Source organism: Phoca vitulina, unplaced genomic scaffold, assembly GCF_004348235.1.
Source record: "Phoca vitulina isolate PV1807 unplaced genomic scaffold, GSC_HSeal_1.0 scaffold46, whole genome shotgun sequence".
Classification (NCBI taxonomy): Eukaryota; Metazoa; Chordata; class Mammalia; order Carnivora; family Phocidae; genus Phoca; species Phoca vitulina.
Window position 1 is genome coordinate 422,993 of NW_022589749.1, and position 25,651 is coordinate 448,643.

Sequence of the window (25,651 nt, forward strand, 5' to 3'; positions counted from 1 at the left end):
TGTCAATCCCAGGCGTGTAAATGCAGGGTCTTGCCCTCAAAAGTTCTGCCGTCTAGCTTAGGGAGCGAATATAAGTGCATACACAACTTTATTGCAAGGTAATAAAAAGTAAATACCCCGAGAGCCCCAAATGCAGCGGCTTCATCCTACACAGAATTGCAAATTATGGCGTGTTGCAGAAACACCCAACGCAACCACACGCCACTCCATCGCAGATCTCCACCCCCAAACAACTAACTCGGCGGGCCTGTCAGCAGGACGCATGCGCTCTACAAACGTAGAGGAGGTAGGGCTTAAAGGAGACTGACACTGGGTTCGGCCTCCCAACCCTCTAGCCCCCGCCCTCCTACCCTGCTTCCCTCTCTGAGTGGTTGCAAGACTGCGGAGGGTAATTTCCCATTGGCCGCCAGCAAAACTGCAGATATCCGGTTTGGGCGCAGGGCCGGCGGGCGCGGAGGCTGCCATGGTGCGGTTCAAACACAGGTAAGGACCTCTTGTTCCAACACCCGCTGCCCTGCCGGGTCCCCGCGGCCTCGGCCCCGCGCTCACTTTCCTGCTGCCCGCCGCAGGTACCTGCTCTGCGAAGTGGTGTCTGATGACCCCCGCTGCCGCCTGAGTCTGGAGGACCGAGTGCTGGGCGGCCTGATACGGGACACGATCGCCCGCGTGCACGGGACTTTCGGCGCGGCCTCCTGCTCCATCGGCTTCGCGGGTGCGAGGGTCCGGGAGAGCTAGGCGGACGGCGGGATTGGGAGGGAACGGGGGCCGGAAGAGGGAGAAAGAAAGGGTACGAGCGACCGCAGGAGCTTCCAAGCCCGATACACAGACCTCACCCTACAGTGTCGTCCTCTTGAGGCCACTCGGAGTCTAAGCCCGAGTCTGGACGAGCCCGAGGTTAGGCGGAGAGCTGAAAGGCAGTGGCACTTTGGGCAAGAACCTACTTTATTTTACACGTGTATATTGGGGATTGTGATTGAATTGAGCAGGATAATGAATTAAATGGGGGAAGCCATGCGTAGTTCCGAGTTAAGTTACTTGGTTACATTGACATCCCATGGGGAAAAAAATTGTCAAAATTACCCCTAAAAAGCCCTTAATAGGGCAGATGAAATACAGAACCCACCACCGTATGTAAATGAGAAAGAGGATTCTTCTGACAGGCACGCTTTTTTTAAGTGGTTTTTTTTTTATGATTTTATTTAAATATTTATTGGAAAGAGAGACAGCGAGAGCGAGCAGGAGCAGGGAGGAGAGGGAGAAGCAGACTCCCCGTTCAGCAGGGAGCCTGACACAGGGCTCCATCCCAGGACCCTGGGGTTAAGACCTGAGCTGAAGGCAGACGCTTAACCGACTGAGCCACCCTATTGTGACTCCCCTAGCCACACTATTTAATATTTAAATTAATTACCTCTTTTACCCTTTGCTTAAAATTGAATACTGGAGAATTACATGCACATAGGCACAGTTCACTTACATTGGGTCATTCTCAGCCTCTTCAAGAACCTAGAGAGTCCAGTTGCAATAGAACCTGTTTTTCAGGGGGCGCCTGGGTGGCTCCTGGATGCCTTAAGCATCTGCCTTTGGCTCAGGTCATGATCCCACAGTGCTGGGAGTGAGCCCCCCCATCAGGCTCCCAGCTCAGGGGCAGCCTACTTCTCCCCCTGCTTGTGCTGTCAAATAAATGAAATCTTAAAAAGAAAACACCACCACCACCTGTTTTTCAGCCAGGGGTTTCCTCTGAGGAAGATGGTTCCCTGCCAATCCCAAACCCACTTATCAGTTAATCAGTGAATTAGAGGAGCATTTAAAATTCCAAATTCATTCACCAGTTCTGAGTGGTGTGCAAAGCCCTGGGTGTGGTTTATCCCTTTTCCATAAATAAAGGTCTGTCCTAAGGTTTTTTTCCTTCAGAAATTTGTTTTTACTCACTGATGCATCCCAAGTGCCACGGCCTGGCACACAGTAGACTCTCAGTTACTCTAAGATTTTTAAGTGAATCCAGTTTCCCAAAATGATTTTTTTTTCCCTGCTGTAGTGCGATACCTCAATGCCTATACTGGAATAGTGCTACTTCGATGCCGGAAGGAATTCTACCAACTTGTGTGCTCAGCTCTTCCTTTCGTCACATACTTGGAGAACAAAGGACACCGTTACCCGTGTTTCCTCAACACCTTACATGTGGGAGGTACGGGTGCATGTGGTATGGCTGCTGATTTCCAATAGTAACAGGTCCAGGGTTCAGTCTTGACAGGCAGGTGGGTCTTCCTGCTATCCTGCCAAGAACGGGAGGCTTTCACCTAGCTTGGAAAGTCTTTGAGGCAGACACCTTTCACAAGCTGTTGACCACGGAGCTCTTTCATGTGCCAGGTACAATTAGAACATGTCAGAAGTTCCTGATTCGTTACAACAGGAGACAGCTGTTGATCTTATTGCAGAACTGCACTGATGAAGGTAAGCAACATTAGCCGGTGCCCACTGAGCAGTAACTAGCCTGGCTGAGTAAGAGGTCACTCCCAAAGACCTCTTTCATCCCTGCTCTGCCTGCCTTTGCAGGAGAACGGGAAGCTATCCAGAAGTCTGTCACCAGAAGCTGTTTACTAGAGGAGAGGTCAGATGAGGAGCTTTCAGACAACGGCGGTGAGGAGGCTGCTGAAGCGATGGAGTGAACCTCTCTGCAGCCTGTGCTGGGCCTGAGATTCAGGGCCCACTTGTTGGAACAGGACATCTGGAGGGCAGCAGCATCTGCTAGTTTGTCAAACTGGATGACTGCGGACCAGAGGCCAAGGTACCAGCTCAAAATGGAGGACTTGTTCACTTAAACTGAAGTCACCTTTACCTAGCGCTGCCTGGTTAAGTGGTTCTGCAGTCGGTGAATCCCCAGTAGTTACAGACGTCTCTATCTAATTGCCTGGCTGAGTAGGTTTAATAAAAGTACATGGCAAGGCGCCTGGGTGGCTCAGTCCGTTAAGCATCCGACTCTTGGTTTTGGCTCAGGTCATGATCTCACTCACGATCGTGGGATTGAGCCCCGAGTCGGGCTCTGTGCTCAGCGTGGGAGTCTGCTTCAGATTCTCTTTGCTCTCTCCCTCGCCCCTCTCTCAAATAAATAATACCTTAAAGAAATGTACGGGGCACCTGGGTGGCTCAGTTGTTAAGTGTCTGCCTTCGGCTCAGGTCATGATCTCAGGTCCTGGGATCGAGCCCCGCATCGGGCTCCCTGCTCGGCGGGAAGCCTGCTTCTCCCTCTCCCCCCCCCCCCACTTGTGTTCCCTCCCTTGCTGTGTCTCTGTCAAATAAATAAATAAAATCTTTAAAAAAAAAGAAAGAAATGTACTTGGCTTCTGTAGCATTTAGTATACTTATGAAGTTCAAGCCTGGCCAGGTTTCCTTCCCCCTCTATCCCTGGCCTCAGTAGGAAGACTGGCTCCCTATAATGCTAGATGTATAGCCTCCCACTTGAGGCCTTGTGCCCCCACCCCTAGGATGAACCCTAACCAATCCAGGTTATTTAGAGTAAAATTATTAGTGAGACACGACAACTGAACTGGCACAAATCTATAGCTGGTCTCCGTACTGACCCACAGGGCGTTAAAAATACGAGATTCCTTACCAATCCTTAATCAGGTAACAGGATAACATGGTTCTTGCACTTTTCTTGGGGGGGGGGCTGGGGGGGGGTGACAAAACCTGGCCTTGCCTGACATTACAAAGCCAAGCAGCAGCTCTCAACTTCGTTTTCTGCAGGCCGGGCCACCTGAAACCGAGTGACACTGCCACACTCATAGAGGTTAGGAGGATTTGGATCCACTACTTATAGGATCTGTTTTCTTGTATAACAAAACAGATGTTATTCAAAATCACTTTTACATTTCACAGAAAGATCTGTAATGTTTGCTTCAACGTGTCCCCTCACTTTCAGGGCTGGAACACCCTCATGCACCCAGGGCAGTTCCTGTCCCAGGATTTCTGAACCTCTTTAAGAATGACAGGTAAAGCTAAGCCCTACTCAAGAACCCCTTAGGCCTGACACTAGGGAAGACATTGCCCCATGACGGCAGAGTGCTCAAGCTCGTAATAGCTGTTACTTTAACCTATTTAAGAAGTGTGTCTAGCTAACCTGTGATGAACTTTAAAAAACCAGAAAGCTCAAAGTTGCTTGTGCAGGTGATTTATTGCAACTGTTTGCCTTCACATTCTATTACACCTAGAGGTCACTTTATTAAGCAGCAAAATAATTCACATCACTCAAATTCCGCTCCAAAGCCATAGACTGCTCTAGAAAACAGGGAGGCAGTGGGCACCACCACTGCTTTCAGACCTGCCCGGCTCTGCCTCCAGGTGTGCCAGACTCGTTCCTACAACTCAGGCCACTGTCACTCGAAATAAGCTTCATCTAACAGTTGGCAGGTTCCAGGGCTTCTTTAGTGACAATTACAGCTTTCCTTGCCAAATGAGCCACATACAAGATCCAAAACCCTCTAGCACGTAGGTAAGCAACCCAGGCCCCGGCACCGTAGCCTGGCCATTTCTCAGAAGAAAAACTGCAATTCAAGCTGGGTGTCCTAAATCCATTTTATTCCCATCCTCTGTTTCTTTAACAAGAGGAAAACTAAACAGGAAAGACTCAACTATTATTAAAAGACACACTGAGCGGTGTGTTGAAACCATGAGGCTCTGACATGTCAGCAGACAAGTGCTAGAACACTCTGGGGTGTGCGCTGCTCCAAGGGATGGTGAAGGGACTCAAACTTATTTGCGTTGAGAGAAACTAATTATACATGGGTCAAAAGACTAACCCTGGTAACAAACTAAAAATCTTGGCAGGAAGAGATCTCTTGTGAGTGTCAATACTTTATTTTGGTGTAAAGACGGGAAGCTGGAAAATACACTGTATTTAAAATTTTCTTGGTTCCCCCTCACGCTGTGGAAACCCCCTCCCCCCAGAGCTAATCTGTTCAAACTCAAATACTTAAAAATGACAGCAGCAAAACAAAAGCACAGGAAAAAGAAAACCAGATGGAGAAGGTAGCCGGGCCAGTAGTGTCACTTGGTGTGGACGACTGAGGTGCTGAACAGGAGCTTTTGTTTCTGTTTTTTTCTTTTCTTTCCTCCTTTCTCTTCTAAATGGAAACACAGAAAGAGCTTAGCTTTGAATGCCATCCCCTTGCCCACAGCCAGTTTTCACTCCTGAGAGTCCCAGAGAGGCAGCTAAGGTTTTAGGATGAGGACTGCCTGGATCCAGATACCAGTCCTCGCATGCTCCAGGTATTTGGGCAAGTCCCTTTACGTCCCTAGACCCATTTCCTCATCTGCTCTACCTGTGATAATTCTACCCATTTAATATAGTTGGTGGAAGAATAAAATGAGCGCAATGCTAAGCACAGAGAAGGCACCCCCTAAATGTTAACGTTCTTGTCTAACTGAATAACCACAGAGTGGTGTGGGCTTCAAGCCTGACTTCTCTATTAGCCACCCTCTACCAAACTCAGGATTCTAAAATACTCTCCACTACTATGTCTTAGAAGGGAAAAAATAAAGAGTTTCTCAGAATTTCACATCTAGGCCTCAAGAATTAATGTGGGGTGGCAAAAAGGTCTTATCTGACATACCAAACGGACTATTAGCTGACAATAGCATGTGAACCTACAGGCTCAGAGAAAAGTGCCTAATTAGGGATGTCCACCACCGGATCCAGGTGGGAATGACAACCCTGTACTGAGCACTCCATTTCTTTGCCTTTACCAGAGAGGGGATCTGAAGTAGCTGGTGTGTCCAGTTTCATGAAGGCTGCTTCAATAGCTTGGCTGAAGGAATTTTGGAAACTGGGCACAGGAACACGGTCTGAGTTATCACTCTCCCCATCGCTGTCCACAGGAGCAGGAGGAACTAAGCTGTTTTCATCTATAAAATACCAGTGTTACAATTTTAGACGATTCTAGAGACTCTGACGTTCTGAAAGGGACCAAATTCCCCCTCCACCAGAAGGTCATTCTCACCTTTTTTGGGAGCAGTTTTGGGCCACACATCTGCTTTTGCTTTTCCAACCCTCAGCATCTGCCAAAGTGGGAAAGAAGGGAGAAAAAAATTTAAGTAACCAGTCCAATTTCTTTTCCAGACTTGTGTCTTGACACTAACTGGCTAGGAGGACAAAGAATTATCACCTCTGGAAAAAAGGATTTTCCAGGTACTTCTTTCTTCAACACACTATTTCAGTCATGTTCTCTATATCCTGACCAGTACAACAAGCAGTGAAGTTCCCAAGGTTTAAGACCAAAGCCTGTTTTGTTCCTTAGGAAACAGGTAAAGAATAGTGCATAGACAGCACAAGAGGTTCTTACTCAGTTGGGAATCCTGACTTTGTGTCACTCCCTTCTGATAAGTTTTCCCCGCTCTTCTTGGGACCCCTAAAAACATAAACCTCTTGGAATAAGCAGTGTGCAGTGCCCTCCTATTTTAAAATGAACCACCTGGCTATTGAACTTCAGTTACTTTAAGACCAAGAAAACCAGAATAAATTTAACTTTATCCTGAAACTGCTCCAACAACCTTCATTACCCTTCAGTCTGCTTTTCCAATGGCTCCTTAATAATTATTAACTTTTAGATCCAGCCATAGACCAGATTCCCCCATGTACAGTAAAATCAGAACAATCCCTCCTGCCCCTGAATGAGGAACTCTTTCATCTCGTCTGGCCAAGGGCAGCTTCTTAATTAATCAGGGCCAGTGTGAGTCCCATCTGCCACACATGCCATGCTCAAAGCAGGGGGAATTTTATTCCTGGAAAAATACCACAAGACAAGCCCCACAAGATTCAAATAGGAATGTCTTGTCCTAAAGTATGTGTCCCGAAGTGAGGTACGATATTATTCAAATGGAGTTGGGCTGGCAGAGGTTGATTTCATTGAATAACCTTTCTTTACCATGATCTTTTCCCTTGGTCCCTGGGAGTTTGGGGTTCAAATAATATGGCATCTGAATCATCTTACTCTTAAAAGGTCATTAAAAAATAGATCACCTATGTTTTATTCTTGCCAGAATGTTTAGATGTTTAACCCGAATCTACTCATGAAAAAAAGAAACCAACAAATCCAAACTCTAGAGCTCCATATACAACAAATGGCCTGGATGCTTCAAAAATATCCATGCCATAGGAAGAAAACAAAAAAAAAGAGGCTAGAGAAACCGTTATGGATCAAAGAAGACTAAAGAGACTTGACAAATACATACGATGAGCAATCTTTGATTGGACCTGACTGAAAACAATACAGGACCCTTGAGACAAATGGAGAAATAGAAACATATACTATATGAGGTATTTAATTAGCTGAATTTCTTTGATGTGGTCATGACAAGTGTGCTTATACAGAAGAATGTCATTTGGGGGCCATTTGTCTCGTATTTGGTGGTGAACTGTCATTCATGAGGTCTGTAACTTATTTTCAACATAGTAAAACAGTAAAAAGAGAATTGTTAGCAAAATGCTAACAATTGGTGAACCTAGGTGAGAGGTAAAAGCGTTCACTATGCTATTCCTTCAACGCTTTTAAGTTTGAAATTGTTCACCATATAATGCTGAAAAAAAGCAATGGCAATAAAACCTAGCATAAAAAAACAACTTAAGCATTTGACATAACTCCTGGGAGCCACTTGCACAATTATCACCTCTGAAGCCTACCAGTTAATACTTGGGATTGCTCTCAATTATTTCTTCCTCCTTGACTTCAGGACTCTCCTTACTAAAGTCCAATTCCTGCTTATTTCTCAGCACACACTGCCATTCGTTGTTAAGAAACATCCACTATCACCTGCTCTAAAGAACTGTTAAGCTAATGATTCCAAACTAGCCCCAAAGAGGTTAATAATAACTTCTAATGAGGGTGTTGGCAAGCTGTCCATCCATCTTCCTTAGTTATCTCAATGGAGGAATGCTGAGTGTTGGTTTGTTGTTTTAAAGATTAATAAAGTCATCTGACATCCTTTTGTGTCGCTGCATCCAAGAGAGCAAGCTGGGTCACCAGCAGCTCTACCTGAGCCATGCAAGGAAATTTAGCCAGGGTTCTTGTTCTTGCTGTGTCTGCTCAAGCCCACACGGTCTGAGATCCGGAAAGAGGGCCTCAGTATGTGCCACCAGTGTTTCCATCAGTACTCAAAGGATACAGGCTTCAGTAAATTGGATTAAGTGAACTTCCTTCAAGAGACCTACCTTAATGCTAACTCGTTGTACATAAAATAAAAATACTTCAATTACTGGGGCGGGGGGGCGGTCTGACAAGTGTCACTAGCCTAGTGTTCCTCTAACCCAGCTGCCCAAGAAAGCTGGTCTGGCTAGTTATAGAACAGCCAAGACCTTTCCCTTCCCAAAGTGAAGAGGAATGGTTTATTATCTGTAACAGATACACACTACCTGAATCCAAGGTCCTAGAACTAGGGACCAGCTAAAATTGACTGATGTCTCCCCAGCCCCTACAACAGTGCTCACTACCCAAGTATCTAATGATTTGCTATATAACTGAAGCTCTGATTCTCCCTCAGCTACTCTTGGCCTCTTTCCTTGGTAAGTCTATACAGTAATATCTGAGACTAAATCCATGAGATTTCCTCTGAAAAAAGCTTTCCACGATTATTACCATCCATGCAACATTAGCCTGTAAGTCTCTCCTTTTCCAATGGAAAGATTTCCAGAAAGAACAAGCAGCAGAGTTCATGTTAGATACCCTTGGGCTGTTTTACAAGCAAAAGATTTACCTGGGCAAAGGAAGGGAAGGGAGAGTCTTCTTCCAGACTCCCAACGCAGAATGAAGGACTGCCCTGACTGGCAGTGGGTGACAGAGGGGTCAGCAGAAAGTCTGAAAGGAAACCAGAGACCTGATTATGTAAGTCAAGCTCCAAGGAGCTAGTCTATTCTTTTTTTTTTTTTTTTTAAAGATTTTTATTTATTTATTTAACAGAGATAGAGAGCACAAGTAGGCAGAGCGGCAGAGGGAGAGGGAGAAGCAGGCTCTCCGCTGAGCAGGGAGCCCAATGCAGGGCTCGATCCCAGGACCCAGTGATCACGACCTGAGCCGAAGGCAGCCGCCTAACCGACTGAGCCACCCAGGTGCCCCGAGCTAGTCTATTCTTTTTTTTTTAAAGATTTTATTTATTTAATTGACAGAGAGAGAGAGAGAGAGAGAGACAGCAAGAGAGGGAACAAACAGGAGGAGTGGGAGAGGGAGAAGCAGGCTTCCCACTGAGCAGGGAGCCCGATACGGGGCTCGATCCCAGGACCCAGTGATCATGACCTGAGCTGAAGGCAGATGCTTAATGACTGAGCCACCCAGGTGCCCCGAGCTAGTCTATTCTTAACAAGAGAGAAAAGATGAACCCTGAATCAGGTCTGGATAATTACCAGCCCCACCTCAAAAAGCAAACCTGATGCAATTTCAATTCTGCCATGTTCTTAAAAAGTCAAGAACATGGCCCACTATTCACACTAGTGATCTAGGGAGAGAAAAGCTTAGTAGTCACAGTAATACTAGAAAGCATAGCAGAATCTATTCCCGCACTAAGAAAAACCCTTTCTAAAGCAGCTAACTCTTGCCTTAGAAAAGCTAGTATGTGAAAGCACATACACAAACACAATTTTTATATCACAGATAATGTAGTCAATGTTATGCAAGAGCAGTTGGATGGTGCTAGGAATGAGAGTACTTAAATAGCCTTGGCTGACTGCGGAAGGGTCTACTACTGGGAGAGTGAACAGGCCCTTCCCTCCCAGCAGTGATCAGGACAGTGGATAGACCTGTGGGAAATGGTCAACTGTAGGTCAGAAAGGATGGAGACTATTACCTAGGGAGTATCAAGGAAAAGCTTGCATCTTCATACTGGATTTTGTTTGTGTGTGTTTGTGTGTGTGTGTGTTTTGGATTCTAACTGAATATTCCCAGGTCAGAGACATCTGGTCGGAACATAGAGGCTAACCTGATCACATTTTATTTTTCTTGAAACTTTTTCATTCACATAAAACTAGTCCATGACAGTCCCTAGTACCTAGGCCTGGAGAGTCAGCTGAGATGATTACCTTCTGCCATATTCCTCTGTGTAGCAGCTCTCTTCTTAAACTAAAGAGCATAATGGTCATGCACATGGCCCTCAAGATGCAGGTTTCAGTCATATTCCTGTCACTAAGCCGCTGCCTTAGCCTCAGGCTCCTAATCTACAAAGTGACAGGCATATGATCACAAGAGGGTCACCAAGAGTTTTAAACATTCTGCTCTGGACATTTTATTAAAATGGCTGGCAAAGAAATACATGTTAATTATCAAAAACTATCAGCCATGTGGATGAAGATTAGAAAAGATAAACGTTTAATTTCCTAACACAATACATTTTTTTTTTTTTTTTTTTATTCATGAGAGACACAGAGAGAGAGAGAGAGAGAGAGGCAGAGGGAGAAGCAGGCTCCCAAGGAGCAGGGAGCCCGATGTGGGACTCCATCCCAGGACCCTGGGATCGTGACCTGAGCCGAAGGCAGACGCTTAACCATCTGAGCCACCCAGACGCCCAATACATTCTCTCTTTAAAAAAAGTATTTTAAAAGGCTAAAGCCTCTTTGAACAACCTCTGAATCCTTACCTCACTTCCTAGAGTAAAACACCATTACCAGTTTGGAACATAATCATCTCAGTATTTTTCTTTTCTTTTTTTTTTTAAGATTTTATTTATTTGACAGAGAGAGACACAGAGAGAGAGGGCACACAAGCAGGGGGAGTGGGAGAGGGAGAAGCAGGCTTCCCGCCGAGCAGGGAGCCCGATGCGGGGCTCGATCCCAGGACCCTGGGATCATGACCTGAGCTGAAGGTAGACACTTGACAACTAAGCCACCCAGGCGCCCCTCAGTATTATTTTTCTACACATTTAGATATATAAACCCATAACAAAATGCTGATTTTTCTGTTCTTTTAAAATCCACAAATGTGGGGTGCCTGGCTAGTTCAGTTGGTAGAGTATACAACTTGATCTCAGGATCATGAGTTCAAACCCCACATCGGGCATGGAGCCTACTTAAAAAAAATAAATAAAACCCCCAAGTGGTATCATACTTTGTCTTGTTCTACAACCTCCTTTTATCTTAAAAGTCCACCCATTAGTGTATGAAGACGGCTATTAACCTCTTCAATAGGTGTAAAGTATTTCATAGTATAAATGCTATACAATTCAGCCATTACCTTACCACCAGATTTCATAAGCTTCCCCCACCCCATTATAAACAATGCTACAATAAGGGGACATGTACAAAGATGCTTAGGCATACAAGGGGATTATATCACAAGTACAAACTAGAAATAAAACAGCTGGGTCACAGGGAAGAATCTAAGTTAAACTGTCCTGCCATATGAACTGCCCTGAGGTTTTGAGATTTTTAGAAGACAGCAGGGTATAAAGTAGTCAGTACCGCCAATGGGAAAGGTGAATCAAATGGCAAAAATCTGACGTACCTCAGGAATATATTAACTACCCAAAGTAATGTTAGTCACCTAAAGATCCCATCATGCTGAGTAGGTCAGAGTTATAAATTCAGACACCAGGGCTTTGCTTAAGGTCTGTGGCTGGTGGCCAACTTCATTCTTTAAATCCCAACTCATTTACCTGCTTGGGAACCTGGACTTCTGCTAAGAGGAGAAAGGGAGAGGGCACCATGGCCCTCGGTGCTGGTGGGACCCAAAGCAGAACCGGAGGTGCAGGTATAGGAATTGAAGGCAGGAAACTGCTGTAGATTCTCTAGGGGAATGTGGACTTCTGGGTCTGCAAAGAAAAGATGAGAATGGTAGGCCCATTTAGAATATTCCTCAAATCTTTTCCAACAGTTGAGGACCGTCAATATGAATCCCCCAAGGGTCTAAAAAAAGGATATAAACAGAAGCTTTAAAACCCAAATTTAGGGGCACCTGAGTGGCTCAGCAGGTGAAGCGTCTGACTCTTGATTTCAGCTCAGGTCTTGACCTCGTGGGTCATGAGATCGAGCCCACTTTGGGCTCCGCCCTCAGAGGGGAGAGTCTGCTTGGGGATTCTCTCCCTCTGCCCTGCTGCCCCCTCTACCTGCCCCCTCCCTCCCCCCCACCCCACTTGCCTGTGCATGCACTCTCTCTGAAATACATAAATCTTTTTAAAAAGTGAAATAAAAAATAAAAATTAATAAATAAATCCCTTGTTCTTACTATTCCTAATTGAAGCTACATGATAAACATGGGGCTTAACTATATTATTCTATATACTTGTCTTTGAATATTTCCATAATAAAGAAGGCAAAACAAAAAGCGCCTGTTCCTGAAACACCAGTTTTTCAAACATTTGGGAAATGTGCCAAACAGCTATATAGCATTGGGACCCCAGCTATATACTTAACCTAGTTTGAGAAGTAAAAAAAAATTAAGATTTTTTTTTTTAATTTATTCATTTGAGACACACAGAGAGAACATGAGCAGGGGAGAGAGGTAGAAGGAAAGGGAGAAGCAGACTCCCTGCTGAGCCAGGAGCCTGACATGGGGCTCGATCCCAGGACCCCAAGATCATGACATGAGCCAAAGGCAGACACTTAACCAACTGAGCCACCCAGGTACCCCAGAGAAGTAAAATTTATGTTTACCATACTATATGTAGTCAAAAACAGTGAAGTCCTTTCCTAGCAGAGGACTCAATTCTTTGTTTTCTGGAGGAAAGTAGGCCCTCATGTCACACTAATCTCCTGGGTTCAATGAAGCTTATGTTGGAGGGGCAGATCAAAAGACTCTATACTTACTGGTATGAAAATCTAACCTGGACATATTTCCTAGTTTGTCAAGGTTTCTACTATATAGACCCCCTTGGCAGACATGCTCTGCTAAGTATAGATGTCCCCTTTAATACAGTCAAAGGTGGGATCAATGTTCCATCTAGAGTGCACAGGAGACAAATTAGACACCAAATTCAGCAGATCTCCAATTCTCTTCCCAGTACATGTTTTTTCACCACTACGCCAAGGATGAATTTAACCTCATCCCTTAAGAGCTATGAGCTTTGACTCACATTAACCCACTTAATTCTCAAACAAGCCTATGAAGGAGGTACCCTCATGATTCACATATAAGAGTTGAAGAAAACAACAAGTGGCAGGGCTGAGATGTGAACCAAGCAGTCTGGCTCCTGGGCCCAAGCACTGAGACTCTCCTAAGATGACGCACAGCTGTACTAGTCAATTTTGGGAGCTCCTGAACTTACACTTGCCCTGTTTCTTGTTCTCCTCCATCTCAATCCTGCGCTCCCGGCGGCGTTCCTCCCGAGCCTTCTTCTGGCGCTGACGCTTCCTCTTCTCAATGTCATCTGTGGGTTGGTCAGATGGTGAGGAGGCAGCCCAAGGACAGCCTAACCATTAACTCCTCCCAGGTGACTAGTAGCTAAGGCCACATAAGGGAACAGCCGGACTGGATGAATAGATGGAGTGTTTCTGGAGGTATGGAGGCTCATGATGGAGCTCCTTAATTCCTCCCACACTGGGTTTCCAGTCAGAAGAACCCCTGAACTCCTCCATGAAGAGAAGCAGAGTGGGTGCATTCTTACCTGAGAATATCTCTAGGGTTTCCTTAGAGACCACAGGAGGCTGCAGAGCCAGCTCACAGATGCTGAACTCACAGGTGAGCGGCAGGTGAGAGAGGTATCTATGGCGCTGTCGAACGTCCTACCATGGAAAAGGGACCAAAACTCAACTAACACTGGGCCAGGCTCTGAGGACAGAGGTTCCCACCCCAGACAGCCAACAGTACGCACACTCACACACAGCAGCACACTCACACACAGCACGGGGGCTCAAAGAGCAGTACTCAAGTTATCACCATTTTGCAAAGCCAAACAGAAACTGTCAATTAACATACAATAAGGTAGAATGAGCAACCAAAAGGCAGTTTTTAGGTTTGTGCTGCGAATGAATAAATTGGTAATAAATAATCTAAAGCTGATCAGCTATTTCTGATTTTCTGAGGCCCACAACTGAGGGGGGAGAACAAGGGGAGATAAAAGAGTATTTGAAAACCTGGGATCCACAGACAAAATTAATGATAACTGGGAAGGCAGATAAAGCAGATTTCCCTATGAATAAAGCTTGGCCTGAAACAGTGAAAAAATGAAGACCATCTGGGGCACCTGGGTGGCTCAGTTGGTTAAGCAACTGCCTTCGGCTCGGTTCATGATCGTGGAGTTCCCAGGATCGAGTCCCACATCGGGATCCCGGCTCAGCGGGGACCCTGCTTCTCCCTCTGCCCTCTCCCCTCTCATGCTTTCTCTCTCACTCGCTCTCAAATAAATAAAATCTTAAAAAAAAAAAAATTAAGGCCATCAATTTAAGTTTCTTTTCCATTCATTTTCTGCATGTTTGATGAAAAGTTTATGGTACTCATAGTCTCTAATTTTGAGGCTTGTAACAAATTTGTGATCAACACAGGGATAACTCTCAAAGGGTAAAAACTCACATATGTAAATTATCAGACAATAATTAACAGGTTATCTGCTGAGCCAAAAATGTGTTTCAAGCTTATATAACCTAGTGTAGAGCATCCAAGAACTTTTCGATTCCTTGGACATTTTTCCCAAGCCATAAAGAAAAAGAGAAAAACAAACTCATCTTGAATGAAACTGGGACAAACCACAACAAATGAACCTGTGAAGCAGAGAGCAGTGGTTACTAACAGAACCCCAGCATGATAAGGGAGCACGATTTAATCTCTCAAAACTTTGCGGGCATCATCAGTGACAAAAATAGACTTACAAATACAAGAGCTACGATCCCTGAAGGATTGGGAGCAAGGGCTGGCTAGCCCACGTCAAAGAGAACAGGTTGATGGCACTCTGGAACCGTGCCCCTCAGGGCAGGCAGGACCTTACCTCGGACATGGAGTAGCCGGAGATCTCCACCACTACCGCCGAGATCTTCTCCGGGCTCTGCTCCAGGCTGCCGTACTCCCTCACAAGGCAGCGCACATTCACAGGGTGCAGGAACATGTGCTGCCCGTCCTCCGCTGAAGACAAGCGCTCTCTCACACAACAGTCTTGGCCGGTCCTCAAGAGAGGGCCCCCCGCAGAGCTAGGCCTGCCTCTCCCTCCCCGAGGCCAAAGGCACAACAGACCCAAGCGCCCACAACCAGCAGCAATACCTCCTCCTGCTAAGAGGCCAGGTCATCTGGCTGAAACCTCTCTATGGCAACCCAGCCCTCCTCTCGGGGACACTCACCTTGGTAAAAGTAGTAACAAGGAGAGCTGCTCAGGTGTGTGAAGCCTGGCTTGGTGATGGGTTCCTGCTGGCTGGACTCAGGACAAATGGTCCCCTCTCCGAGACTGTCATCTGCTAACTCCGAGTCATCACAGGCCTCGGGCTCTGGGTCAGACACTGCTTCCTCTTCCTCCACCAGAGGGAGAGCAAGAGGACGAGGGGAGCCCAGAGAACAAACTTCGGTGGTCTCTTCATCAAAAGCAGACAGATACTCTAGCACACCCTGTTGGGACAAATTCTACATCAAAAGAAAGTACATGTGGCAAAGGTAGGCACCGGAACCAAGTTCTCTGGATGTTTTTCTTAGCTGTCACATTCACAGATTTAACATCCCTGGGTGAAGAACTAATAAGCACGCAGGAAATCTCATAGCCCCTCCTCTCCCCACAAAGTCCAGCGCCTACAACCTCAACAGCAGCACTGACGCACGGCAGCCGTTTAGTCTGGAACAGGGACACACTCACCTTCCTGGGTTGAAAAGCGGACTCCTTCGCCAAGGGAGCCATCAGCACCAGTTGTTCCAGGGCAGGCACAACACCAGGGACCTCCCTTCCGCTTTCAGTCAATCCTGACAGAGCCTCTTCCCGAGTCTAGACCACCAGAGAGAAGACCAGAGAAAGTTAAGTTTCCAGAAACACTGAATTTGGCAAGGACTTACAACGGACTCTCTCCACAGAAGCGTAAGTTAAAAGGCAACAAGACCCAATGGGAAGAGTGCTCCCATCCCCCCTCACTGCTTTATTTTTCTCCATAGCACTCATTTCATCTAATCCTATATATTTTGATTATTTATTTTGACTATTTTCAATCTTGCTCTTAGAACGTAATTGCCAGGGGTGCCTGGATTTTAAGTACTTAAAATCCTCAATCTTTAAAGTAAACAGGAAGCAAAAAGCACTTGGTACCCAAATGGGATGGTATTCTGCTTAGAATCTGTGACAGTGACAATGGTAACACTACACAAAAGCTTCCTGAATACAAATCCAAGAACACGGAATTCGTCTTCTTGTCTTTTTTTTTTTTTTTTAAAGATTTTATTTATTTATTTGAGAGAGAGAGAGAGTGAGAGAGAGAGCGCAAGAGGGGGTAGGGTCAGAGGGAGGAGGAGACTCCCCGCCGAGCAGGGAGCCCGATGTGGGACTCGATCCCAGGACTCCGGGATCATGACCTGAGCCGAAGGCAGTCGCCTAACCAACTGAGCCACCCAGGCACCCTCGTCTTCTTGTCTTTATAAGCTACGCTTAAAGAGCCCCAGTGCAGGAGGCAGGGGTTTGGCCAACACCCACCTCAACCTGGACAGCTCTACTTCTTTTTTTTTTTTTTTAAGATTTTTATTTATTTATTTAACAGAGAGAGAGAGAGAGAGAGAGAGAGAGAGAGAGCATAAGTAGGCAGAGCGGCAGACAGAGGGAGAGGGAGAAGCAGGCTCTCCGCCGAGCAGGGAGCCAGATGCGGGGCTCGATCCCAGGACCCTGGGATCATGACCTGAGCCAAAGGCAGCCGCTTAACCGACTGAGCCACCCAGGCGCCCCTGGACAGCTCTACTTCGATACAGCTTTTCTTCTCTGAAATGCACTTGAACAAATACTCTGCATTATAGGAAAAAAACCAAATTAAATACACAGTACCCTGCCAGAGAAGGCTCAGAAAAGACAGGAATTCAAATATCAGCTTCACCTCTTATTAGCTATATGTCCTCAAGCAAATTACCTTACGTAACCCATGACTCCATCTCCTCATCCATGAAAGGGGATAGTTCTATCTATCACACTAGGATATGACGCTTAAGTGAGATAAATGTAAATAGCGGCACCTTTGCACAGGGCCTGTCACATGCCAATCGCTCAATAAACAAGGCCTTTCATTGCTCTAATTAAGATCTGTAATTCTCAAAATATGGTCTGAGGATGAACAACATCAAAATCACCCTGGAACACATTATAATGCAAATTATTAAGCCTACTTCGCCCAGCCTTGACTTAATCCACTTCTCAGGGTGGAGCCCCACAACCAGGGATTCTGACACCTATTAAAGGGTACAGAGCCTAGGAAATTCTGTATTTGGGAAATTCCTGCTGCTCCAAATCCTCAGCAGGCATTGCTAGGGCCTGCTGGATAGGCCATACTTTCTTCAAAATGCCCCTCAAATAAAACATCTCTAAAAATAAATCCAAGTGTTTTCTTAGGGAAAAAAAAGTCTACCTTGCTTAACTCAGAACCTAAGAGACTTCAGTGACTCAACTAGCTATAAGATCATTTTAGTTTCTTCCTTTCAGCTCCAGAGAGCACTTTAAAAACCACTAGGTCCCCCCATCAAAATAAAACACAAAAAAAACATTAGGTCAGCCCTTCCCTCCCATCACCAAAACGCAGAGCAAACTGGCTTTTTTAGCCTTTCCCTGGTCACTATCTTAAATGTGGGACCGAGGTAACTTATCCCCACCATCCTATCCTGTTTCCAGGCATCGTCTTACCTTGAGCTCCTGAATAGCTGCCTCAATAAAGCAGGACTCGGGAGTGTGCTTCTCCTCTGCCAGTTGCTGCTCCAGAGCTACTTTCTCTTCCCGAACTACCCGGTGCAGCACCTGCTCCTTAGAGGCCAGCAGCAACTTGGAGTACTGGCTGTGCTGCTCATCTACAGGAAAGCCAGCAAGATCACAAAAATGCAACATTCAAAGCAACCGCATGGCTACAGAGGAACTTTTACACACAGTTTTCCCCTAAGTTGTAAAGATGGGAGTAATTTAACGTAATTTTCTAAAAAATAATTAAACGATGACTTTAATACAAGGTTTCTAACTCTGACCCCATTTTATAAAGAATCTAAGAAAACAAAAGATGCAGTAAAAAAAAATTTTAGCCAAACAACATTCAATAATTACATCATCATCTGTAATATCAAAAAAGCTACTACCAACCAGTATAGTCCCATAATAAAGAAATAGTTAATGACATGATGACATATTCATTAAAGAGAATTTTGCAGACATTAAAAATGGTTTTCTGGGGCACCTGGCTGGCTCAGTTGGGAGAGCACAACTCTTAATCTCCAGGTCATGCGTCTGAGCCCCATGGTGGATGCTGAGATTACTTAAAATAAAAATAAATAAGCTTTAAAAAAATTTTTTTTAAATAAAAATGGTTTGCTGAGGACACTTACTGACATGTAGAAATACATTACGTGAATAAAATGCAGACACCAAACTAGAAAATTTAATCCTAATCTCCCAAAAATATACATGCATAGAAAAAAATCTACAATTTTGGGGTACCTCTGGGTAAAAGGATCGTGGAGGATTTATTTCCTTTACTTCCCTCCCCCATATTTTCTGTACTTTTTCAAAAGTTTAAGACAATATTCTTTTGAGAAACCCTCCAAATACCATTTCCCCACTCTCCCATCCTAGTACCCACCCAGAAATAACCATTTACAAATTTCAATATGTATTCATCAAATCTTTTTCTATACATTTATATACCCATGTTCATTTAAAGAAATAAAGGTTTACCCATACATTATTAACTCTAAGCTTTGTTCATTTTTCATCCAATGTGTGCTAAAATCTCTCAAAATATTAATACAGAGATCCAATTTTTACCTTCTGTATTGTGCTCCACAGTATGATACACTCTACTTTGAGTAAGTTCCTTATGGAACATCCAGCTTATTGTCAACTTCTATTACGTTTTAACAAAAAATCCTTATACATGCTCTCTGGCGCAAATAATTTCCTTATGATATTTAAATATAAATGCTGGATCAAAGGTTTTGTTTTGTTTTTTTTTTAAGTTTTATTTAAGAAATCTCTATACCCCATGTGAGGCTCGAACTCACAACCCTGAGATCAAGAGTCCCACGTTCCTCCAATTGAGCCAGCCAGGCACCCCTGTGCATATTTTAAATACTACCAAATTGCTCCCCCCAAAAGGCTACATCAATTTATACTGCCACCAAGAACAACAGTACTCATTTTCCTAGCCCTCCCAAAACCTGGTATTTCCAATGTTTTTTTTCTTTTTTGTGTGTGTCAATCTGACAGGCATTTTGATTTACATAACTTTTTTTTTTTTTAAGATTTTATTTATTTACTTGACAGAAAGACAGCAAGAGCGGGAACACAAGCAGTGGGAGTGGGAGAGGGAGAAGCAGGCTTCCCGCCAAGTGGGGAGCCCGATGCAGGGCTCGACCCCAGGACCCTGGGATCATGACCTGAGCTGAAGGCAGACGCTTAACGACTGAGCCACCCAGGCGCCCTGATTTACATATTCTTAGCAAAGTTAAATCTCTATAATTCTTGGGAGGTATTCCAATATCCTTTTCTAGAAAATGCTTTGCACATGCTTAGCCCATTCTTCTACTGGGTTGTTAATCTAATTTATAGGACACTTGTATGTCCTGTACATTAGTTTTAAATGTGTAAATCTGGGACACTTGGGTGGCTCAGTCAGTTAGGCATCTGCCTTAGGCTCAGGTCATGATCCCAGGGTCCTGGGATCAAGTCCCGCATCGGGCTCCCTGCTCAGCGCGGAGTCTGCTTCTCCCTCTGCCTGCTGCTCCCCCTGCTTGTGCTCTCCCTCTCTGACAAATAAATAAAATCTTTAATTAATTAAATTAAAAATGTGTAAATCTTCCCCTAGTTTATCACCTGTTGACTTCAAGGAATCTTGTCAGATTTCATTCTTATAAAATCACATTTATTTATTTTTTCTTTTATAGCATCTATGGTTTTAGCCTGGTTCAAAAATCCATCCCTACCTGAGGATTTATAAAGATACTGTCCTATATTTTTTCTTAAAGGTTTTAGATTTTTAAAAATTCAGTTACTCAATCCATGAGGAATTGATTTTTATGAATGGTATGAGACAGGGATCTAACTTTTTCTTCCATGAGAAGAATCAATTGTTTCAATACTATTTACTGAGAAATATCTTTTGCCCAGAGACTGAAATGCCACTTTAATCAATACTCGTTTCTGCAAGGAATACAGAACATACAGCCCTGTGCACTTTCCTCACTGTGAATACTTCTCACATTCTATATTCTAATTGCCTGGCCACCAGTATGTCTCTTCTACTAGACTACCGTAGAGTTCCTTGACAGGCACCATTTCAACAAAATGAAAAATTAAGGGGCGCCTGGGAGGCTCAGTCAGTTAATCGGCTGCCTTTGGCTCAGGTCACGATCCCGGAGTCCCAGGATTGAGCCCCACATCGGGCTCCCTGCTCAGCGGAGACCTTGCATCTCTTCATGCTCTCTCCCGCTCTCTCTCTCTCTCTCAAGTAAGTGAATAAATAAATCTTTAAAATTAAAATATATATAACTGAACCATACTTGAAACCAAGGGTTAAGCTGCTCTCTGCAAACTCCCCTCTAACCTACCAGAATCCTAAAACTGATCTGGAAATGCTAGAAATGGCTTGCCCCAAAGGCTCAATTTCTGATTAGAAAGATATACTCAGTAGCCTTAAAGGATGTACCCAGGATTATTTACCCCCTAAATTAACAGAACTCACCTCCTAGATGAATAGGATGGTCTACATTCATCCATTTGGATTTGGGCAAAGCCAACAAGACCCCTTTCTCCCTCTTCATCAGCTGCATCGTAATGGTATCACCAACAACATACTGCCGTGACTCTGTGGCAACAACACTGTAACATGGACATTTAGATGGAAAAGAGCAAGGAGTCAGCAGATGGGGGTCTAATCTATTAAATGTCTCCATCTCACCTCTTGAGATCCTTCTTATGCACAGAACTGTAACAGATGGGACATTTACTCCAGGTCTTCTCACTCAGTGAAAGGTAGTGCAGAATGCATGCCCAGCAGAAGATGTGTCCACAACGGGTTATCTTGGCTGCAGTAGGTGGATATAGGCATATTGGGCAAGATGGCACTTCATGGCTACAAATGCGCTGAAACAAAACAGCACCACAAGTTACACTGCTTTCAAACTGACATAGCACTGTCAAAGTTAAAGTCTCTTCTCTCCCATCCCCAACCCTGTACATCTCCTACTCAACACATCTTCACAAAACTGTTCAAAAATGCAGGTATATTAAAAGAAAAAAAAAAGCAGGTATATAATAACACTTTAAGTAAATCATTAAGGAAACCACAATGGCTTAATAGAATAACAATAGGCACCTGGGTGGTTCGGTCAGTAAAACATCCCATTTCTTTTTTTTTTTTACGATTTTATTTATTTGAGAGAGAGAGAGCATGAGGGGGGGAGTCAAAGGGAGAAGCAGACTCCCCGCTGAGCAGGGAGTCCAATGCGGGACTCGATCCTGGGACTCCAGGATCATGACCCAAGCCAAAGACAGTCACTTAACCAACTGAGCTACCCAATCACCCCATAAGCATCCCACTCTTGATTTCAGCTCAGGTCATAATTTCAGAGTTCTGGGATCAAGCCCCACATGAGGCTCCCCACTCAGCATTGAGTCTGTCTCCTTCTCCCTATCCACCCCCACCCCATGTGCACACACATGTGCATGCTCTCTTTCTCTCAATAAGTAGATCTTTAAAAATATATATATATGTATATATATACACATATATAACTACACAAAAGGTATTTTAGAGGTTCCACAAAGGGAAAAAGTGACAAAAATCAATATATGAATCAATATATGATTCCTTTTTTTTGTTTTAAAGATTTTATTTATTTGACAGAGACAGTGAGAGAAGGAACACAAGCAGGGGGAGTGGGAGAGGGAGAAGCAGGCCTACCGCTGAGCAGGGAGCCCGATGCAGGGCTCAATCCCAGGACCCTAGGACCATGATCCGAGCCGAAGGCAGACACTTAACAACTGAGTCACCCAGGCGCCTCTATGATCCCTTTTTTTTTTTTTAGATTTTATTTATTTGACAGAGAGAGACACAGCAAGAGAGGGAACACAACCAGAGGGAGTGGAGAGGGAGAAGCAGGGAGCCCAATGTGGGGCTCAAACCCAGGACCCTGGGATCATGACCTGAGCCGAAGGCAGATGCTTAACAACTGAGCCACCCAGGTGCCCCGATCCCATTTTCTTAAAAATATTTTATTTATTTGAGAGAGAGAGAGAGCGAGAGAGATAACATGAGCAGTGGGGAGAGGGAGAAGCAGGCTCCTGGCTGAGCAGGTAGCCCAATGTGGGACTTGATCCCAGAACCCTGGGATCATGACTTGAGCCGAAGGCAGATGCTTAACTGACTGAGCCACCCAGGCACCCCTATGATCCCATTTATAAAAAAAAAGATTTATATGTACACATACACAAAGGCATTAAAAAGGTCAAGAGGTAACGTACCAGTAATTTTCCAGCAGAGAAGTCAATGAGACTCACTTTATATGCATCTTTATTTTTTAACCAATGAATATAAAACTTAGGTTTCATAGGACTTCTTTGTCATTCTCTGATGATTTTATGGATTTTCATTCTTAATGGGAAGCCAGGCTTTGAGGCCTATAGTTTTGGTTTTTTTTTGTTTTTAGAGATTTTATTTATTTGACAGAGCTAGACACAGCGAGAGAGGGAACACAAGCAGGGGGAGTGGCAGAGGGAGAAGCAGGCTTCCCGCGGAGCAGGGAGCCCGATGTGGGGCTCGATCCCAGGACCCTGGGATCATGACCTGAGCCCAAGGCAGGCGCTTAACAACTGAGCCACCCAGGCGCCCCGAGGCCTATAGTTTTAAAAAGTATTTTACATCCCTATAAGCTAAGAGCAGCAAGGGAATACCCAGAGCTCCTAACTTCAACAGAAAACAAAACGCAACAGTGGCTTAGACAGCAGTGCAGCTAATGGCTCATTCACCTGCCACAAGACTGAGGCCTAATTTGATACTGATTACTACAAACGGCTACCAATGAAGCCATGTCCATGCAATGAGCCCATCCTAGGTCAGGAGGGTAACCAGAGTTGCTCATATATTTCCCTGGTTCCTTCTTCCCAGGAGAGGTCGTAGATAGGACTGCTTTGATACCTTTTATTTTATTTTTTTTAAAGATTTTATTTATTTATTTGACAGAGAGAGACACAGCGAGAGAGGGAATACAAGCAGGGGGAGTGGGAGAGGGAGAAGCAGGCTTCCCGCTGAGCAGGGAGCCCGATGCGGGGCTCGATCCCAGGACCCCGGGATCATGACCTGAGCCGAAGGCAGACGCTTAACGACTGAGCCACCCAGGCGCCCCTGCTTTGATACCTTTTAGATGAGAGTCCTCCAATTCCCCAATCCTGCAGACCAGCCAATTAGCACAAAACGAACTCGAGGAGAAACCAGGACTGATCTCTGGGGTATGTCTACAGTGTGGCCATGCAGAAAAATGTATCAACAGTGAAACCAGCCAACAGCTGCTGTGTCACCCTGGTCCATTTCCTTAGTTCTCTCTCCCACTAACAGCTTACAAGCTTAGCTCAGCTACTCACCACTTGTTCCACAAAGTCCCAGTTGACTAAGATATCAGGATCAGCAAAATGAACTGTGTAGTCCTGGTCTTCAGACACTACAAATTGGCAGCTGGAAATAGGGAAAAAGACAAGGAAAAGGCAGACTGTCAGAATCCACCAACATGACATCAGCAGAGAGTCATTACTCCTTCACTTAGTAATCAAATACAGGCCATCAGCAGCCATGGTTTGTGAAGCACTGAACTAGGACTTCAGCCTCAGTTCTCAGCCCTGGCTCTGGAGGGAATCCAAAGACTTGGCAAGTAGGAGTCTAAAACCATGAACTCTGTTTCTTCTGCTTCCAAGCCCAGCCAAGCTGCTGTAGGCCTCCCCTGAGCTAAAATTAACCCAGACTGTGGCTCCATCAATCAGCAGGGAGCCAGATTTCTTCCCTCCCTGTGAGAAACCTCAGCACACAGCTAATCTTCAAGGCAGTAGAAAGACTATTCTCAATCATTTGACTACCAATTTATATAAGGTACTAACCAGTTACTTCAGTCTAGATCCAAGGTCAAAACTTACATTATAACTAATGACACACAAAAGGAAACAAAAGGGATCAGTATTTGAGCAAATATATGCCAAACACTCCAACTTGTCATCCAATTCTTCCTTAAGTAATTCTCCTCCTTTATAGGGAGAAGCTGAGTCTCAAAGTGGCTAAACAAATTACCCAAGGTTGAAGGCCAAAATAAAATTCAAATCTGGGTCCAATTCCAAAGCAAACACTTTTACTACCTCATCATGACACTAAAAGCATTAATTTTATCATTAATTTATTTAAGTATTATATTCTTTTAAACATCAAGAACATCTGCTTGAAAAGCTGTTTTTCAACACTTGCCACTGCCCCCCCTCAAAAAGAGAGAGAGAGAGAGAGAGGGAGAGGAGAAGAACCAGATCAATCCCCTTTCTACCTCTCTCCCACAGCAGTTTAAAAGAAGCCTCTTCTGGGGCACCTGGGAGGCTCAGTCAGTTGAGCAACTGCCTTTGGCTCAGGTCATGATCCCAGGGTCCTGGGATCGAGCCCCAAGTTGGGCTCCCTGCTAAGAGGGGAGTCTACTTCTCCCTCTGCCCCTCACGCTGCTCGTGCTCTCTCTCTCTCAAATAAATAAAAATTTTTAAATAAAATAAAAGCTTCTCCTAAATTAATAAAATAAAAGCTGCTTCTCAGCTCCAGCAACTGCCCAGAGGCTCAACTGCACTTCCCTCCTAAGAGCAGACATACTCACTTGGCCTGTAAAAAGAGTTCCTTGTTAAAAGGCTTATGCCCCCACTTGTTCCTTTTTCCCCAGCTGCCATGTCCACTGCCTTCAAAGTGACCCGCCTGGCCACGGGGTTCAAAAGTGAAATTCAACAAGTGGTTCAGATTGATCTTCTTCGGACCAGAGAACTGGGCAGGGCTAAACTCTGCCCTTTGAACCTCTGCTACCTAGAACAAGAACGAATCAAGTATTTCAGATTATTACTTATTTATAGCAGAAACTAGCACAACCCCTCCTTCTACATGGCTTAAAATACTAACTAAATGAAACACAGGCTTAAATCTTCCTAGGAGAGGATAATACAAAAGTCCACCTAAGATGTGGATGCGAGTGGAGAGGGGGACCAGGGCCTTTAACATACAATTACTTAAACTGTTCAGCCTGCCCTGTGAAAAGGCAATTAACCATTAAGTGACAAAACCCAACATGAACTCCTCTAGCTATCTTGAAGTACAAAGATTTACTTACTGGATTAATCTTTTGACAGTCCCATAGGACTCCTACACCTTCACTCTTATTAGCTACTTGTTCTTTGGTTTGTTTCTGGCAAAAGCGAGTCTGTGGAACTATACTCTGGAGGCGGCTTGCAGGCAGCTGCTAACTGCCATGGGCTTCAGGATCCTGCCAGAGAGACCTCCTGTGTAAGACACGACTGCTATTCATTGTTAATTAAAACT

The 25,651-nt window shown here is 44.7% G+C and overlaps 2 protein-coding genes and 1 pseudogene across 2 annotated transcripts in view; 2 read left to right on the forward strand and 1 right to left on the reverse strand.

Annotated features, from left to right (window-relative positions):
* The first annotated feature begins 375 nt into the window (after positions 1–375).
* On the forward strand, positions 376–3,013 carry POP5 (POP5 homolog, ribonuclease P/MRP subunit). The gene is made up of 5 exons (XM_032431242.1): positions 376–483; positions 570–712; positions 2,036–2,185; positions 2,368–2,451; positions 2,554–3,013. The coding sequence occupies exons 1-5, from the start codon at positions 464–466 to the stop codon at positions 2,664–2,666; spliced, it is 510 nt and encodes a 169-aa protein (XP_032287133.1). The 5' UTR covers positions 376–463; the 3' UTR covers positions 2,667–3,013.
* A 1,139-nt stretch (positions 3,014–4,152) lies between these two features.
* RNF10 (ring finger protein 10) overlaps positions 4,153–25,651 on the reverse strand; it is a 39,117-nt gene continuing 17,618 nt past the window's right edge. The window contains exons 3-17 of the mRNA XM_032431243.1: positions 24,942–25,141; positions 23,689–23,779; positions 21,008–21,192; positions 20,792–20,928; positions 17,752–17,912; positions 15,742–15,867; positions 15,239–15,500; positions 14,893–15,026; positions 13,576–13,693; positions 13,237–13,338; positions 11,629–11,784; positions 8,746–8,846; positions 5,997–6,054; positions 5,743–5,901; positions 4,153–5,120 (exon numbers count right to left, since the gene is read on the reverse strand). Coding sequence (XP_032287134.1) covers positions 5,044–5,120; positions 5,743–5,901; positions 5,997–6,054; positions 8,746–8,846; positions 11,629–11,784; positions 13,237–13,338; positions 13,576–13,693; positions 14,893–15,026; positions 15,239–15,500; positions 15,742–15,867; positions 17,752–17,912; positions 20,792–20,928; positions 21,008–21,192; positions 23,689–23,779; positions 24,942–25,141 — 2,067 coding nt within the window. The 3' untranslated portion in view covers positions 4,153–5,043. The remainder of the gene's footprint in view (positions 5,121–5,742; positions 5,902–5,996; positions 6,055–8,745; positions 8,847–11,628; positions 11,785–13,236; positions 13,339–13,575; positions 13,694–14,892; positions 15,027–15,238; positions 15,501–15,741; positions 15,868–17,751; positions 17,913–20,791; positions 20,929–21,007; positions 21,193–23,688; positions 23,780–24,941; positions 25,142–25,651) is intronic.
* Positions 7,479–8,735, forward strand: LOC116649065 (annotated as a pseudogene).

Excerpts from the sequence above, each read along its gene's own strand:
- POP5 (XM_032431242.1), top strand. The coding sequence starts at position 464 with ATGGTGCGGTTCAAACACAG. Across the intron at positions 484-569 it reads ATGGTGCGGTTCAAACACAG|GTACCTGCTCTGCGAAGTGG; the intron begins GTAAGGACCTCT and ends TGCCCGCCGCAG. Across the intron at positions 713-2,035 it reads CTGCTCCATCGGCTTCGCGG|TGCGATACCTCAATGCCTAT; the intron begins GTGCGAGGGTCC and ends TCCCTGCTGTAG.